This window comes from Bos grunniens, chromosome 3 (genome assembly GCF_055505025.1).
Source record: "Bos grunniens cultivar Pamir isolate PY7600 chromosome 3, Bosgru_T2T1.0, whole genome shotgun sequence".
In the NCBI taxonomy this organism is placed as follows: Eukaryota; Metazoa; Chordata; class Mammalia; order Artiodactyla; family Bovidae; genus Bos; species Bos grunniens.
In genome coordinates this window covers 41,046,414-41,062,909 of record NC_141167.1, presented here as the reverse complement: position 1 = coordinate 41,062,909, position 16,496 = coordinate 41,046,414, and the positions used below count along the sequence as shown (strand labels likewise).

Below are 16,496 nucleotides of genomic sequence, written 5' to 3'. Positions count from 1 at the left end.
AAACTTCAATTAGATTAAAGCCATAATAAATAAGATGAGTAATACTTATTCTGCTCTGTATATTGTTTTTGTGATAAACTGATGTTTATCTTTTCAGACATTGCTACATTAACATTTTATAAAAATTATATCAAATATTTTAATTTTTTAGGCAAAAACATTTTAATATTTTCTAATAACTAATGGCCTCCCTGGTGGCTCAGATGGTAAAGAATATGCTTGCAAAGCAGGAGACCCGAGTTTGATCTTTGGGTTGGGAAGGTCCCCTGGAGAAGAAAATGGCTACCCACTCTAGTGTTCTTGCCTAGAGAATTTCATGGACAGAGTAGACTGGCAGGCTACAGTCCATGGGGTCACAAAGAGTCAGACACTACTGAGCAACGAACACTTACTAATGATATTAACAGCTCCAATACTTTGGCCACCTGATGCGAAGAGCCAGCTCATTGGAAAAGACCCTGATGCTGGGAAAAATTGAAGGCAAAAGGGGAAGGAGGCAGCAGAGAATGAAATGGTTAAATAGCATCACTGACTTCACTGGACATGGACTTGAGCAAACTCCGGGAGAGAGTGAAGGACAGGGAAGCCTGGTGTGCTACAGTCTATGAGGTCACAAAGAATTGGACATGACTTAGCGACTGAACAACAACCAATCATTATTAATCCTCATGACAACCCTATGAAGTGTACATTAGAATTATCTTGACTTACAGGTAAGAAATCAAAGCTTAAAGAAATTCAGTGTCTTGCTTAAGATCCCACAAGAGGGAAAGCTGTGATTAAATGAGATAATATTAATGTACCTAGCACACGCTGAGCAGATAGTGTATTGAATAAATGCAAGTGAAAAAGACAGTGTGAAGTGAAAATAAGTGAAAGAAAAGATGAAGCTATTGTGAGGTTAGTATATAAAATATGTGTTATAAGTTTCAGTATATAATACACATATGACTGAAATTTGATTCTGGGCTTCCTAATAGTCAAAGGGAGAAATATAATCAGTTATATAAGTAATAAATAACCTTGCTTAAGAGAAGTATAATATCTGTAGAGCTGAGGGCCCTTTTTCAAGATGAAAGATTTAATTTAGCTGGGACCTTAAAGGATGAGACAAAGTCATTACTGGGTGCTGTTAGAAGCCTGGAGGAGTGATGGCCAAACCTGAGTGGAGTGGAGAAGCCTGCTGCTGCTGCTGCTTCTAAGTCGCTTCAGTCATGTCCAACTCTTCATAGATGGCAGCCCACCAAGCTCCCCTGTCCCCAGGGTTCTCCAGGCAAGAACACTGGAGTGGGTTGCCATTTCCTTCTCCAATGCATGAAAGTGAAAAGTGAAAGTGAAGTCACTCAGTCATGTCCAACTCTTCGCGACCCCATAGACTGCAGCCTACCAGGCTCCTCTGTCCATGGGATTTTCCAGGCAAGAGTACTGGAGTGGGGTGCCATTGCCTTCTCTGGGAGAAGCCTGAGTTGCCCTGGAAGGAGGCAGAGCAAGGATTAAGAAGTTGGAGAGGTGTGCTAGAAGGGAAATATTATGGAAGACCAAGCAGAGGATTATGTTCCATGGGAGGCCTGAAGGACACATCATTCACCTAAACCATTAAGAATGTACTACAAAGAGGGGTACCACCATCACCAACAAGTGCAGGCCACGGCTCAAAACAGGTGAGCGGTCCCTTAATAGCAACAGGCATGATGGGGCTTCTCCCAAGTAATAGAGACCAACTGAGAGTGTTTACTGGTTGGGACATAGACTTGGATTACTGTGATATTGAATGGTTTGCTTTCGAAACGAACAGAGATCATTCTGTCGTTTTTGAGATTGCATCCAAGTACTGCATTTCAGACTCTTGTTGACCATGATGGCTACTCCATTTCTTCTAAGGGATTCCTGTCCGCAGTAGTAGATATAATGGTCATCTGAGTTAAATTCACCCATTCCAGTCCATTTTAGTTCGCTGATTCCTAGAATGTCGACATTCACTCTTGCCATCTCTTGTTTGACCGCTTCCAATTTGCCTTGATTCATGGACCTAACATTCCAGGTTCCTATGCAATATTGCTCTTTACAGCATCAGACCTTGCTTCTGTCACCAATCACATCCACAACTGGGTATTGTTTTTGCTTTGGCTCCATCCCTTCATTCTTTCTGGAGTTATTTCTCCACTGATCTCCAGTAGCATATTGGGCACCTACCAACCTGGGGAGTTCCTCTTTCAGTATCCTGTCATTTTGCCTTTTCATACTGTTCATGGGGTTCTCAAGGCAAGAATACTGAAGTGGTTTGCCATTCCCTTCTCCAGTGGACCACATTCTGTCAGAGAAACACCAGTTTCTCGTCAAGAAATACCAGGAGTAACAGGCAAATACGGCCTTGAAATAAGGAATGAAGCAGGGCAAAGGCTAATAGCATTTTGCCAAGAGAACGCACTAGTCATAGCAAACACCCTCTTCCAACAACACAAGAGAAGACTCTACACATGGACATCACCAGATGGTCAACACCAAAATCAGATTGATTATATTCTTCACAGCCAAAGATGGAGAAGCTCTATACAGTCAGCAAAAACAAGACTGGGAGCTGACTGTGGCTCAGATCATGAATTCTTTATTGCCAAATTCAGACTTAAATTGAAGAAAGTAGGGAAAACCACTAGACTATTCAGGTATGACCTAAATCAAATCCCTTATGATTATACAGTGGAAGTGAGAAATAGATATAAGGGACTAGATCTGATAGATAGAGTGCCTGATGATCTATGGACTGAGGTTCATGACATTGTACAGGAGACAGGGATCAAGACCATCCCCATGGAAAAGAAATGCAAAAAAAGCAAAATGGCTGTCTGGGGAGGCCTTACAAATAGCTGTGAAAAGAAGAGAAGCAAAAAGCAAAGGAGAAAAGGAAAGATATAAGCATCTGAATGCAGAGTTCCAAAGAATAGCAAGGAGATATAAGAAAGCCTTCCTCAGCGATCAATGCCAAGAAATAGAGGAAAACAACAGAATGGGAAAGACTAGAGATCTCTTCAAGAAAATTAGAGATACCAAGGGAACATTTCCTGCAAAGATGGGCTCGATAAAGGACAGAAATGGTATGGACCTAACAGAAGCAGAAGATATTAAGAAGAGGTGGCAAGAATACACAGAAGAGCTGTACAAAAAAGATCTTCATGACCCAGATAATCACGATGGTATGATCACTGACCTAGAGCCAGACATCCTGGAATGTGAAGTCAAGTGGGCCTTAGAAAGCATCACTATGAACAAAGCTAGTGGAGGTGATGGAATTCCAGTTGAGCTATTTCAAATCCTGAAAGATGATGCTGTGAAAGTGCTGCACTCAATATGCCAGCAAATTTGGAAAACTCAGCAGTGGCCACAGGACTGGAAAAGGTCAGTTTTCATTCCAATCCCAAAGAAAGGCAATGCCAAAGAATGCTCAAGCTACTGCACAATTGCACTCATCTCACACGCTAGTAAAGGAATGCTCAAAATTCTCCAAGCCAGGCTTCAGCAATACGTGAACCGTGAACTTCCAGGTGTTCAAGCTGGTTTTAGAAAAGGCAGAGGAACCAGAGGTCAAATTGCCAACATCCGCTGGATCATGGAAAAAGGAAGAGAGTTCCAGGAAAACATCTATTTCTGCTTTATTGACTGCCAAATCCTTTGACTGTGTGGATCACAAGAAACTGTGGAAAATTCTGAAAGAGATGGGAATACCAGACCACCTGACCTGCCTCTTGAGAAACCTATATACAGGTCAGGAAGCAAGCTAGAACAGGACATGGAACAACAGACTGGTTCCAAATAGGAAAAGGAGTCTGTCAAGGCTGTATATTGTCACCCTGTTTATTTAACTTACATGCAGTGTACATCATGAGAAACGCTGGACTGGAAGAAGCACAAGCTGGAATCAAGATTGCCGGGAGAAATATCAAGAACCTCAGATATGCAGATGAAACCACCCTTAGGGCAGAAAGTGAAGAGGAACTAAAAAGCCTCTTGATGAAAGTGAAAGAGGAGAGTGAAAAAGTTGGCTTAAAGCTCAACATTCAGAAAACGAAGATCATGGCATCTGGTCCCATCGCTTCATGGGAAATAGATTGGGAAACAGTGGAAACAGTGTCAGACTTTTGGGCTCCAAAATCTCTGCAGATGGTGATTGCAGCCATGAAATTAAAAGACGCTTTCTCCTTGGAAGGAAAGTTATGACCAACCTAGATAGCATATTCAAAAGCAGAGACATTACTTTGCCAACAAAGGTTCATCTAGTCAAGGCTATGGTTGTTCTGTGGTCATGTATGGATGTGAGAGTTGGACTGTGAAGAAGGCTGAGCGCCGAAGAATTGATGCTTTTGAACTGTGGTGTTGGAGAAGACTCTTGAGAGTCCCCTGGACTGCAAGGAGATCCAACCAGTCCATTCTGAAGGAGATCAGCCCTGGGATTCCTTTGGAAGGAATGATGCTAAAGCTGAAACTCCAGTACTTTGGCGACCTCATGCGAAGAGTTGACTCATTGGAAAAGACTCTGATGCTGGAAGGGATTGGGGGCAGGAGGAGAAGGGGATGACAGAGGATGAGATGGCTGGATGGCATCACTGACTCGATGGACGTGAGTTTGAGCAAACTCCGGCAGATGGTGATGGACAGGGAGGCCTGGCGTGCTGCAATTCATGGGGTCGCTATGAGTCGGACACGACTGAGTGACAGAACTGAACTGAGAGTGTTTAACTACTAGGAGCCAAGAAACCACAATTACCTTAATTACCAGTAAGGTCAGAAGAGCAGCCCGAGGGGAATTCTGTAGGAACTGAGATAGGATTAATAGCTCCTGGAGTCCTTAGGGCAAATATGTAGCCAAATACTAGAAAAAAATCTAGAAAGAGTAGGCCATGACCATGAGGTCCTGTGATCGCATATATCACACAAGAAGTCATCAGGGGCAGCTGACCTCACAGAGTGCTGGAAGGCTTTTGAAAGGCACACCTGAGGTGACAGGTCAGCGGCACCCATCTGAAAGGCTAGGTTGTCAGTCCTGCAGGGTGTGTGTTCAATCAGAAACCTCTGTATGGCACTGGGGCCACAATTACAGAATGAATGGATCAAGGAACAAAGGGGTCAAAGTAGAAGTGGTACTGCTTACCATCACTCCCAGTGACCCACTGCGGGACTTTGTCTTTTTTGTCCCCGCATTCTGGATTCTTCAGTTGTTAGACTTCTTGGGCCCCAAATGAGGTATGCTCTTGCCCAGGGCTATAACAAAGGTCCTGTTGAACTATAAAATATAGCTGGATTCCTGCCTCCAGGGACAAGCAGGGGAAAAAAGTCACCTCCTGGCTAGGGGAATCCATCTTCATCATCTGGAGGATGTGGCCTTTCTTTTACACAGTAGGGTAGGGAGGAATGTGTGTAGGACCCAGGAGATTTTCCTGGGCCTCTTCGGGGCCTCTGTTGCCCCACTGACACCATGTCTTGATATGCATAGCACTCCTGGCCTCAGACGGAGAAGGCAAAGGCAACCCACTCCAGTACCCTTGCCTGGAGAATCCCATGGATGGAGCAGCCTGGTGGGCTGCCATCTATGGGGTCGCACAGAGTCAGACATGACTGATGGCAACTTAGCAGCAGCAGCAGCCTGGCCTCAGAAGCGTGTGATTGCAAAGGGCTCAGTTGCCTCAGGAATGAAGAGTTGGGTCACTTCCGTAGGAAGTGATGATATCACTCCTGCTGAAATATAGCCACAGGTCAGAGGAATTTAGAATAGACAGAAGAGGGAGAGAGCATGAGAACCAGCTGTGTCTTGGAGACCTAGCAGCAGTGACCTGGCTATAGTTTGTCTCAGTAACCATCTTTTCTAAATTTTCCTGTAGACGGAGAGGTCGGCAGACCCATGAAGGTCCCGCTCCCTGCACCTGCATGTATATCTGAGCAGCACGTTGGGTAGAATACAGTTGCCATGAGAATGTACTGTTCAGATCTCCTCCTCTGGGAAGGCTGACTAACAGAGGGCTCCAGCCATTTCCTCTGTGCATCCAGCACCATGTTTGCATGGAGACTGGGCTACTTGTGCCAATGACAGCATGGCACGTATGCCAAGGCAGGCCAGTTCCAGCGAGCAGTGGCCACTTTGGCTTTGGACTCCAGCTTGGTCTACCTGAGGCTTTCTGGGAACTGTGCTCTTTTTACCTTGTCCTCAATCTTTTCTCCTCTTCTCTCCCACAGATGTCCAGCTGCATTAGGGTCTGGAGGTTTTCCTCACCTTCTACTCCCTCCCCTCTTTATCTGTTATGCTGCTGCTGCTGCTGCTGCTGCTAAGTCGCTTCAGTCGTGTCCGACTCTGTGTGACCCCAGAGACGGCAGCCCACCAGGCTCCCCTGTCCCTGGGATTCTCCAGGCAAGAACACTGGAGTGGGTTGCTATTTCCTTCTCCAATGCATGAAAGTGAAAAGTGAAAGTGAAGTCGCTCAGTCGTGTCCGACTCTTAGCGACCCCACGGACTGCAGTCTACCAGGCTCCTCGGTCCACGGGATTCTCTAGGCAAGAGTACTGGAGTGGGGTGCCATTGCCTTCTCCTTATCTGTTATAGGCACTTCCTAATAAAACTCTTATACCTCTAATCCTGTCGTCTTCTTTTTTTAAGTTGAAGTATAGTTGATTTACAGTGTTGTGCTAGTGTTGGTGTACAGCAAAACGATTCAGTTTTACTTATATGTATGTATATGAGGCTTCCCAGGTGGCTCAGTAGTGGAAGAATCTGCCTGCCAATTCAGAGGATACAGTAGGCACAGGTTCGATCCCTGGGTCAGGAAGATCTCTTCAACGAGGAAATGGCAACCTACTCCAGTATTCTTGTCTGGGAAATCTCATGGACAGAGGAGCCTGGTGGGCTACAGTTTAAGGGGTCCTAAAGAGTCGGACACGACTGAGCGCGCGTGCATATCACCTTGTATATGTATAGATCTATATTCTTTTTTTGATTCTTTTCCATTATAGGTTATTATAAAATATTGAATATAGTTCTGTGTGCTATACAGTAAATCCTTGTTATTTATCTCTTTTATATATAGTACTGTGCATCTGTTAATCCTATACTCCCAATGTATCCCTCCCCTTCTTCCTGTTTGGTAATAAGCATGTTTATTTTCTGTGTCTGTGAGTCTGTTTCAACACTGTTATGTAAGTAAGTTCCTTTGTACTATTTTTTAATTCTGCATATAAGTAATATCATGTAATATGTGTTAGTCTCTGACATTTCACTTAGTATGATCATCTCTATGTCCATCCACGTTGCTGCAGATATCATTATTCCATTCTTTTTATGGCTGAGTAATATTCCATTGTATACACACACACACACTACATCTTCTTTATCCTTCAGCTGTTGATAGACACCGTCTTGTTTTTGATGGACCTATAATGTATGCTCTGCTAGTGACTAGCTAATCTAGTGTGATCCATGCACTGTAATAGAGCTGGAACAGTGAGTTTGTGTAGGCCTTTTTACTAACCGTCATAATCATTTATTGAGGTAATGGGTAGGTAGTGTTATTCCAATTTTATATGTGAGGAAGTGTGTTAGTTTCTCAGTCGTGTCTGACTCTTTGCAACCCCATGGACTATAGCCCGCCAGGCTGTTCTGTCCATGGAATTCTCCAGACAGGAATACTGGAGTGGGTAGTAGTCTTTTCTCCAGGCGATCTTCCTGACACAGGGGTCAAACCCAGGTCTTTTACACTGCAGGCAGATTCTTTACCATCTGAGCCACAAGGGAAGCCCTTGTGAGGAAACTAAGTATTAATTTAGGACTTGTCTGGGGTACTAAGCTAGGAAGTGGCAAAGTTGAGCTGAAGTGCAAACTTAGGCCCATATGTACTCCAAAGTCAAATTTACTACCAGGCCATGGGACATGGGCTGAGGACAGAGTTAACATCTTACGAGAGCCGAAGTATCTGAGGAAGAAGGACCTTATGTCTTATAGCAGTGAGCTGAGGCACTCAAAGCAGGTTTCAAACCAGATCAAGGTTTATCTCAAGCAATAATTTTAGGACAGAACCAATACTGTCTCAAGGGTGTGATGCCTCGCAGTATCAAAGTTCTATTCTGGACAGTATTCTCTCAGAAATTTTAGTCTGGAAAGGTTTTTAAGTGTATACTCATAAGTATACATATATGATTCATTTGCTTTCATCTTTTTTCTTTGTTAAATTATACTTTTAGCAAATATCTATTGATCTTACACTGTATGTCATGCATGATTCCTTCTAAGCAAAATATTATATTTTACTTTTCCTTCTTGTTACATTTAATCAGACTCTTTTTCTTCCTTTCAATCTGTCCTTATGAATTCATGTTTTCAATAGTCTTCTGTCTTCGCAGTGCTAAGCAGTGGAAAAGGATCTTGTTCTTGTAAGTGTAATCATTTCCCCATCATAGATGGAGGCGAACTCAGTGCACCAGATATCACACGGAAGAAGATCAATCCAGTTACCGTTTTAGTTTTGAGGTAAAAGATTTAACATTTAATTTTACTTTTCCCTATTTTTTTTAGGAGGGTGCAATGAGGGAGAGGGATTGTTAAATGAAAGGCAAACATTTATGAATACTATATTTTCAACACAAATGTAGTCTTGACTGTAAAAAAAAAATAGCACTTTAGGCATCTCAGAGCATTGAAATTTTAAGTGATTTAAATATTACACATTTAAAACATTTAGCTCTATATAGATAAAACTTAGAGTAATGTAGAATGAACACTTATTCCATTTCCTCTCATTTTCTATCTCTTAAATCTCTTTTTAAAAAAATTAGCATGTATCACTATCTGGCATTGTCTTAAACTATTTATTCACTCACTTGTTTTCAACTATCCTCCCCAATTAGGAACCTCTTCTGTCTTATTTCACTGCTGTATTTGCAAGACAGAATAGTGCCTGGCACGTAGTGGTACTCACCAAATATTTGTTGTAATTCATTATTTAAGCTAAAAAGGGGATGACTTTCCTAAAGAATCACACATAAAATCACAATATAAGCAAACAGATAACAAATCAAAAACCCACAACAGTTCAACATACTTGACTACGAGAAAACAGAAAACTTTAACAAGTTTAGTGTTTTAAAGAGCAAATAGTATGTTGGAAGAAAGTATGTCAGAAAAACTTTGCTATTTTTAGTAAAGCTTTAAATAACTGCTATTTTTTATTACTACTACAAATTGATAGAAGATAGTATGACCCCAGAAAATAGTGGACAAAAAACAAAAACACATTATTTCTCCTACTCACCCTTGCTTGCCAAGCACATTGATACATTAAGAGAAACATGACAAACAAATACTAGTGAGAAAGCCCAGGGAAAATTATTCATCTCTTTAACAACCATGGAAATTCAAAATTAAAGCAACAGGGTCTATTTTTGAAACATTAAGGTTATAAACTGTTTAAGGGCTTTCCTGATAGCTCAGTTGGTAAAGAATCTGCCTGCAATGCAGGAGACCCCAGTTTGATTCCAGGGTCGGGAAGATCCCTTGGCGAAGGGATAGGCTACCCACTCCAGAATTCTTGGGCTTCATTTGTGGCTCAGCTGGTAAAGAGTTGCCTGCAATGCGGGAGACCTGGGTTCAATCCCAGGATTCCCAGGTCCAAGGATTCTGACTTGGAGAAATCCATGGACTGTATAGTCTATGGGGTCGCAAAGAGTCAGACATGACTGAGCGACTTTCACTTTGACTATTTTTTTTTCACTATTTTTGAAATATTAAGGTTCAGATCAGATCAGATCAGTCGCTCAGTCATGTCCGACTCTTTGTGACCCCATGAATCGCAGCACACCAGGCCTCCCTGTCCATTACCAACTCCTGGAGTTCACTCAAACTCACGTCCATCAAGTCCGTGATGCCATCCAGCCATCTCATCCTCTGTCATCCCCTTCTCCTCCTGCCCCCAATCCCTCCCAGCATCAGAGTCTTTTCCAATGAGTCAACTCTTCGCATGAGGTGGCCAAAGTACTGGAGTTTCAGCTTTAGCATCATTCCTTCCAAAGAAATCCCAGGGCTGATCTCCTTCAGAATGGACTGGTTGGATCTCCTTGCAGTCCAAGGGACTCTCAAGAGTCTTCTCCAACACCACAGTTCAAAAGCATCAATTCTCCAGTGCTCAGCCTTCTTCACAGTCCAACTAACCATTTAAAAAGTTATGTCCGTTGTTACAAAACTGAACATTGTATCTATTTGCTGCTGGGTCGCTGCCTCACTTCAGTCGTGTTGGACTCTGTGCGACCCCATAGATGGCAGCCCACCAGGCTCCCCCAGTCCCTGGGATTCTCCAGGCAAGAACACTGGAGTGGGTTGCCATTTCCTTCTCCAATGCATGAAAGTGAAAAGTGAAAGCGAAGTCGCTCAGTCGTGTCCGGCTCTTTGTGACCCCATGGACTGCAGCCTACCAGGCTCCTCCGCCCATGGAATTTTCCAGGCAAGAGTACTGGAGTGGGGTACCGTTGCCTTACAGTGTAAATCTGTGGAAACTTCTCCCATCCAAGTACTTACCCGGCCCAACCTGGTTAGCTTCCAGGATCAGAGGAGATTGGGCATGTTCAGGGTGGTATGGCCATAGATTTGTGGAAACTTCTTGGAAAGTGACAGGCCAATATGAATCTATGAATCAAGAATGTAAAACTATGCAGTCCATTTGATTCAATAATCCCATTTCTGTGAATGTCTCCTAAGGTATTTTCTATTATAAATGTTACATATTTAATTATTATTTAGGTTATGTGCATGAAGAAAATCATTGATTATGAAACTTCTGTAGTAAGCATTTAGGTAAAGTGCTTATAAATTAAAATAAGTTTAAGGGAACATTTATAAAATTACATGTATACTATAATTATACTTGTATTAAAAATATTGCTAGTGAAAAAATAATTACAAGAAAATTAGAGGTGATTTTGCTTCTCTTTTCTAGTTTCCAACTTCCTGTAACTGAATGTTATGACTTGTACAATGGTATTTTAATTTAGTTTTGTTTTTTTTAGTATAAACTTTTAAAGGCAAACTTCACTGTTTGAATCTATTTTCCCATTGTAATCTAGGTAATAGCTTTTGCAGAGAGATTGGTGAGCAAATGCTCTTTTGATGAAAATTCATGTGTGAAAACTATGTATGTATGATTGTTGGTTGGATGCTTTTTTTAAAAAGATAATTTCCTAATACTTCTACTTCATTACATTTGATTTGGTTCAATTTAGATTAATATTTGGAGTAGATTGTAGGTTTCTTGCTACATATCACCTTAAAAGGAAATATGTTTATTTCTCCTTTTATACTGTTCTCTTTCTCTCTCAACATTCAGAAAACGAAGATCATGGCATCCAGTCCCATCACTTCATGGGAAATAGATGGGGAAACAGTGGAAACAGTGTCAGACTTTATTTTTCTGGGCTCCAAAATCTCTGCAGATGGTGACTGCAGCCATGAAATTAAAAGACGCTTTCTCCTTGGAAGGAAAGTTATGACCAACCTAGATAGCATATTGAAAAGCAGAGACATTACTTTGCCAACAAAGGTTTGTCTAGTCAAGGCTATGGTTTTTCCTGTGGTCATGTGTGGATGTGAGAGTTGGACTGTGAAGAAGGCTGAGCGCCGAAGAATTGATGCTTTTGAACTGTGGTGTTGGAGAAGACTCTTGAGAGTCCCTTGGACTGCAAGGAGATCCAACCAGTCCATTCTGAAGGAGATCAGCCCTAGGATTTCTTTGGAAGGAATGATGCTAAAGCTGAAACTCCAGTACTTTGGCGACCTCATGCGAAGAGTTGACTCATTGGAAAAGACTCTGATGCTGGAAGGGATTGGGGGCAGGAGGAGAAGGGGACGACAGAGGATGAGATGGCATCACTGACTCGATGGACGTGAGTCTGAGTGAACTCCGGGAGTTGGTAATGGACAGGGAGGCCTGGCGTGCTGGGATTCATGGGGTCACAAAGAGTCGGACACGACTGAGCGACTGATCTGATCTCATCTGATCTTTCTCTCTCTCCCTATATATTCCATATAGAGTAACTTTTAAAAGTTTTTCTCCTTTCAAACATAAAGTTGAATTCCTCACCCAATTTAATTGGTGGCATCCTTGGTCATTGTCAACTAATTTAGAGAATTTGGGAATCACATGAGATTCCTTCCTCTGCTGCAACATCCAGATCTAATTAGTCATTACCCACTGTTTATTCTATCTCCTCAGGTTTTTGACAACTTCCCATATCTCTCCCTGTTGCATTGTTGTAGATGTTGGTCTCATCACTTGCAGTTTGGAGCTTTGCAATATTATGATTAATCTCCTTGCCTTCTAGTCCATCTTCTACATTATCCCTAGATTAGCAGTTCTCAAAGGGGATGATTTTTGTTCCCCAAGGAATATTTGACAATGTCTAAAGATCATGGAAAAAGCAAGAGAGTTCCAGAAAAACATCTATTTCTGCTTTATTGACTATGCCAAAGCCTTTGACTGTGTGGGTCACAAGAAACTGTGGAAAATTCTGAAAGAGATGGGAATACTAGACCCCCTGACCTGCCTCTTGAGAAACCTGTATGTAGGTCAGGAAGCAACAGTTAGAACTGGACACGGAAAAACAGACTGGTTCCAAATAGGAAAAGGAGTACGTCAAGGCTGTATATTGTCATCCTGCTTATTTAACTTCTATGCAGAGTACATCATGAGAAACGCTGGGCTGGAAGAAGCACAAGCTGGAATCAAGATTGCCGGGAGAAATATCAATAATCTCAGATATGCAGATAACACCACCCTTATGGCAGAAAGTGAAGAGGAACTAAAAAGCCTCTTGATGAAAGTGAAAGAGGAGAGTGAAAAAGTTGGCTTAAAGCTCAACATTCAGGAAACTAAGATCATGACATCTGGTCCCATCACTTCACAAGAAATAGATGGGAAAACAGCGTCAGATTTTATTTTGGGGGGCTCCAAAATCACTGCAGATGGTGATGGCAGCCATGAAATTAAAAGATGCTTACTCCTTGGAAGGAAAGTTATGACTAACCTAGACAGCATATTGAAAAGCAGAAACATTACTTTGCCAGCAAAGGTCTGTCTAGTCAAGGCTATGGTTTTTCCAGTGGTCATGTATGGATACGAGAGTTGGACTGTGAAGAAATCTGAGCACCGAAGAATTGATGCTTTTGAACTGTGGTGTTGGAGAAGACTCTTGAGAGTCCCTTGGACTGCAGGGAGATCCAACCAGTCCATTCTGAAGGAGATCAGCCCTGGGATTTCTTTGGAAGGACTGATGCTAAAGCTGAAACTCCAGTACTTTGGCCACCTCAAGTGAAGAGTTGACACATTGGAAAAGACTCTGATGCTGGGAGGGATTGGGGGCAGGAGGAGAAGGGGATGACAGAGGATGAGATGGCTGGATGGCATCACGGACTTGATGGACATGAGTTTGAGTGAACTCCTTGAGTTGGTGATGGACAGGGAGGCCTGGCGTGCTGCAGTTCATGGGATTGCAAAGTGTGGGACACGACTGAGTGACTGAACTGAACTTAAAGACATTTTGGTTGTCATAACAATCAGGTGGGGACTAGGGAGCTGGCGGTGGGGGGAGAATGGAGGAGGAGCAAAGGGGGTTGCTACTGGCATCTAGTAGTTAGAGAACAGAGATGTTGCTAAACATCCTGCAGTGCAGAGGACAGCACACTGCCCCCCCACCCCCCATGACAAAGAATGTTCTGGTCCAAAATATCAGTAGTGCTGAGGTTGAGAAACCCAGCCCTGAATTGATTCTTGTCAAATAAAATCTGCTGACATACCTCAAAAACAACTATTTTGGGCAAACTTTTTTGCATAAGGCTCATCTTATTTCCCCAGTCACACAGAATATACTTACCACTGCCTGTATGTACCGCTTTCTCCCTGGGTCCTATGACTTAATTTGCTACTTGTAGCTTCTTCTTTTCTTTTTGATTTCTTCAGGCTGGGTTTCATGGTTCTTCCATTGATCACTTTTAGAAGAGCATGAATCATACTGAATTGTTGCTTATCTATCTCCTCCACTCCACTGTGAGCATCCAGAGGTTAGCGAAACTATGCCCCATAGGGTCAACAGAAGCTGGTAACTAACCCATATTCTTGAGCTTTATCTTACAGCTTGCTAAAAAACCCCTTGCTTGTAGCCTGCCTTCACTGAGCAAGGCTTAATTATTTTGTTGCAAATTGCATATCCAGCAAGCTTCATAGCTTAAACCACAAGATGCTTGACGGAATTGTTTTCCGGGAACTTGGAGTCAGCTGGGTCTAGTCTGAATTCCAGCCTGCTAAGACTGGTTGAGACCACTGAACCTAAAACTGGGCATGCACAAGTGTTCCATAAATAACCTTTGGACATCAGAGGGCCAAAAACTGTATTCCCAGATCATGGTAAGTGCCTCCATTTTTGAATATGCATATCATGAAAGTCGCTCAGGCGTGTCTGACTCTTTGCAACCCCATGAACCATGCAGTCCATGGAATTCTCCAGGCCAGAATACTGGAATGGGTAGCTGTTCCCTTCACCAGGGAATCTTCCCAACCCAGGGATCGAACTCAGGTCTCCCACATTGCGGGCGGACTCTTTACCAGCTGAGCCCCAAGGAAGCCCTACATACCATGAAGAAGCATGTAATTCAGATACTCCTGTTCAGAACCTGATCGCTTCATCTTTTCCCACCCTCAGTCATCTTTCCCCACACCTGAGACTACACTGTTTCTTTATCTCTGAAATATCCCAAACTCCTCCCTTTGGAGAGGCAGATTTGAGATTTATTCTCTCATTTTCTTGCTTGGCTGCCTTGTGGATAACTCCTTTCTCTGCTGCACATCTTGGTGCCTCAACATTTGACTTGCTGAGCTTCTAACCAATGAACCTGGTTCAGTAACATCAGGAACTGGGTCTTTTTTTGAATCCTCAGCACCCAGTGCAATGCTTGGTATGTAGGGGATGGGTCTGAATACAACCAAGTTCCTCTTCTTATTTCATTTCATGAGTCCTGCAGAGCAACCAGATTTGTTCTCAAGCCAGTGAGTTCATTGCAGCTTTCCTGACTTTCCCTTTTCTGTACCCTTTGCCTTACCTGAAATTTGGTTCTTTAATGTTTCTGTCTCCACTCATATCACTGCCACCTGTTCTTTAAGGCCTACCACATGTATGGGGCCTGGCGTTATCTTAGGTCACTTTCAGCACAATCTTTATGAAGAAGGTATTATCCATATTTGATAGGTGAAGAAAATGATGCAAACAGTGTTGAGTGGCAGGTAAGGCAAGACATTCAAACACTCACAAGGTAGGCAGCTTGGCTGGACCTTCCCCACCTGATTCTCTTGTCTTCTCTGTTAGCTCTGCTATCTCCTTCCGGAAGGCACCCTGGAGATTGTTTAGTTTGCCCCTCAACTCTTACGAGTAAATTGTAAATTGTTTAGGGTAACACAGGTGGTTAATAGTGGGAGTCACACCTAGAACCCAGAACTCCAGATTCAAATGCAATTTTCATGCACCACATACCATACCCAACACTTGCTTTGTATGAAGTAAGCCACAGTAACTCCTCAAGTCTCCAGGAATCCTGGAGGGTTAGTAGAGTCAGGACACATGGGGAAGCCTCAGGGAGCAGTGAGCTGAGTTGCAGAAGTCTAATTATGCACAGCCTAGGCAGGTTCTCATCCAAAGATTTCCTCTTTGGATGAGAAGATACTGGTATATTTTAAGTATGGGAATGAGTGGAACACTCACATGTGAATTTTAAAAAGCTCACTGTGTAGAACTGGAGACTGCATTGACTACAGAGTGACAACTTAAGATATATTTGCGGTCCTTCAGATGAGATGAGAGATGGGGGTAGCCAGGATCATGTTGTTGGAACACTTGGAGAAACAAATGGACTGGAGACACGCTTAGGAAGCAAAATCACCAGGATTTGGTCATAGACTGCCTGTAGGGTACGAACCTTGGCTATAGCATTATCTTGACTAAGATAATTAAGTCTTGATTTGTTTCCTCATGGATGAAAGGTAGATAAAACCTACTTCGAGGGATTATTAGTAAAAAATTAAAATCGCTGGCACACATTAGATATCAACAAATGTGTTTATTACTATTTATACGTTTTTTAAAAAACTTCTATGACCTTTAAATACAGAATGGGTAGGATGTGAAGTAACCTGTCAATGTAGGAAGATTTATCTCTTAAGGTCCTGTTAGCCTCGTGCCTCACTAGCTCGCCTCTTGCTCAGTGGGAACAAGAGGCAAAGAACTGTGAGAAATGCACCGTAGTTCACAAAGATGTGGTGAAGTGCACTGCAAATCTGAGCGGGGTCTACCTACGGCCAAATCCTGACAATTTCACTTTCTGGCCGCAGACCTCTCATCCTGCATTGGTGTTTTAGACTACGTGGTAAAAAGGAGCGAGTGAGGGGCGGGGGCGTGAGCAAAGCAGGATGGGGGCGGGGCGGGAAGGCTGG

At 42.8% G+C, this 16,496-nt stretch overlaps 1 protein-coding gene across 1 annotated transcript in view; it reads left to right on the top strand.

Moving 5' to 3' along the window:
* The window catches only part of LOC147375532 (uncharacterized), a 36,705-nt gene extending 22,881 nt beyond the window's left edge, over positions 1-13,824 (top strand). Inside the window, exons 4-5 of the mRNA XM_086394048.1 lie at positions 8,377-8,503; positions 11,349-13,824. Of these exons, the coding sequence (XP_086250174.1) occupies positions 8,377-8,410 (34 nt within the window). The 3' untranslated portion in view covers positions 8,411-8,503; positions 11,349-13,824. The remainder of the gene's footprint in view (positions 1-8,376; positions 8,504-11,348) is intronic.
* The last annotated feature ends 2,672 nt before the right edge of the window (positions 13,825-16,496 follow it).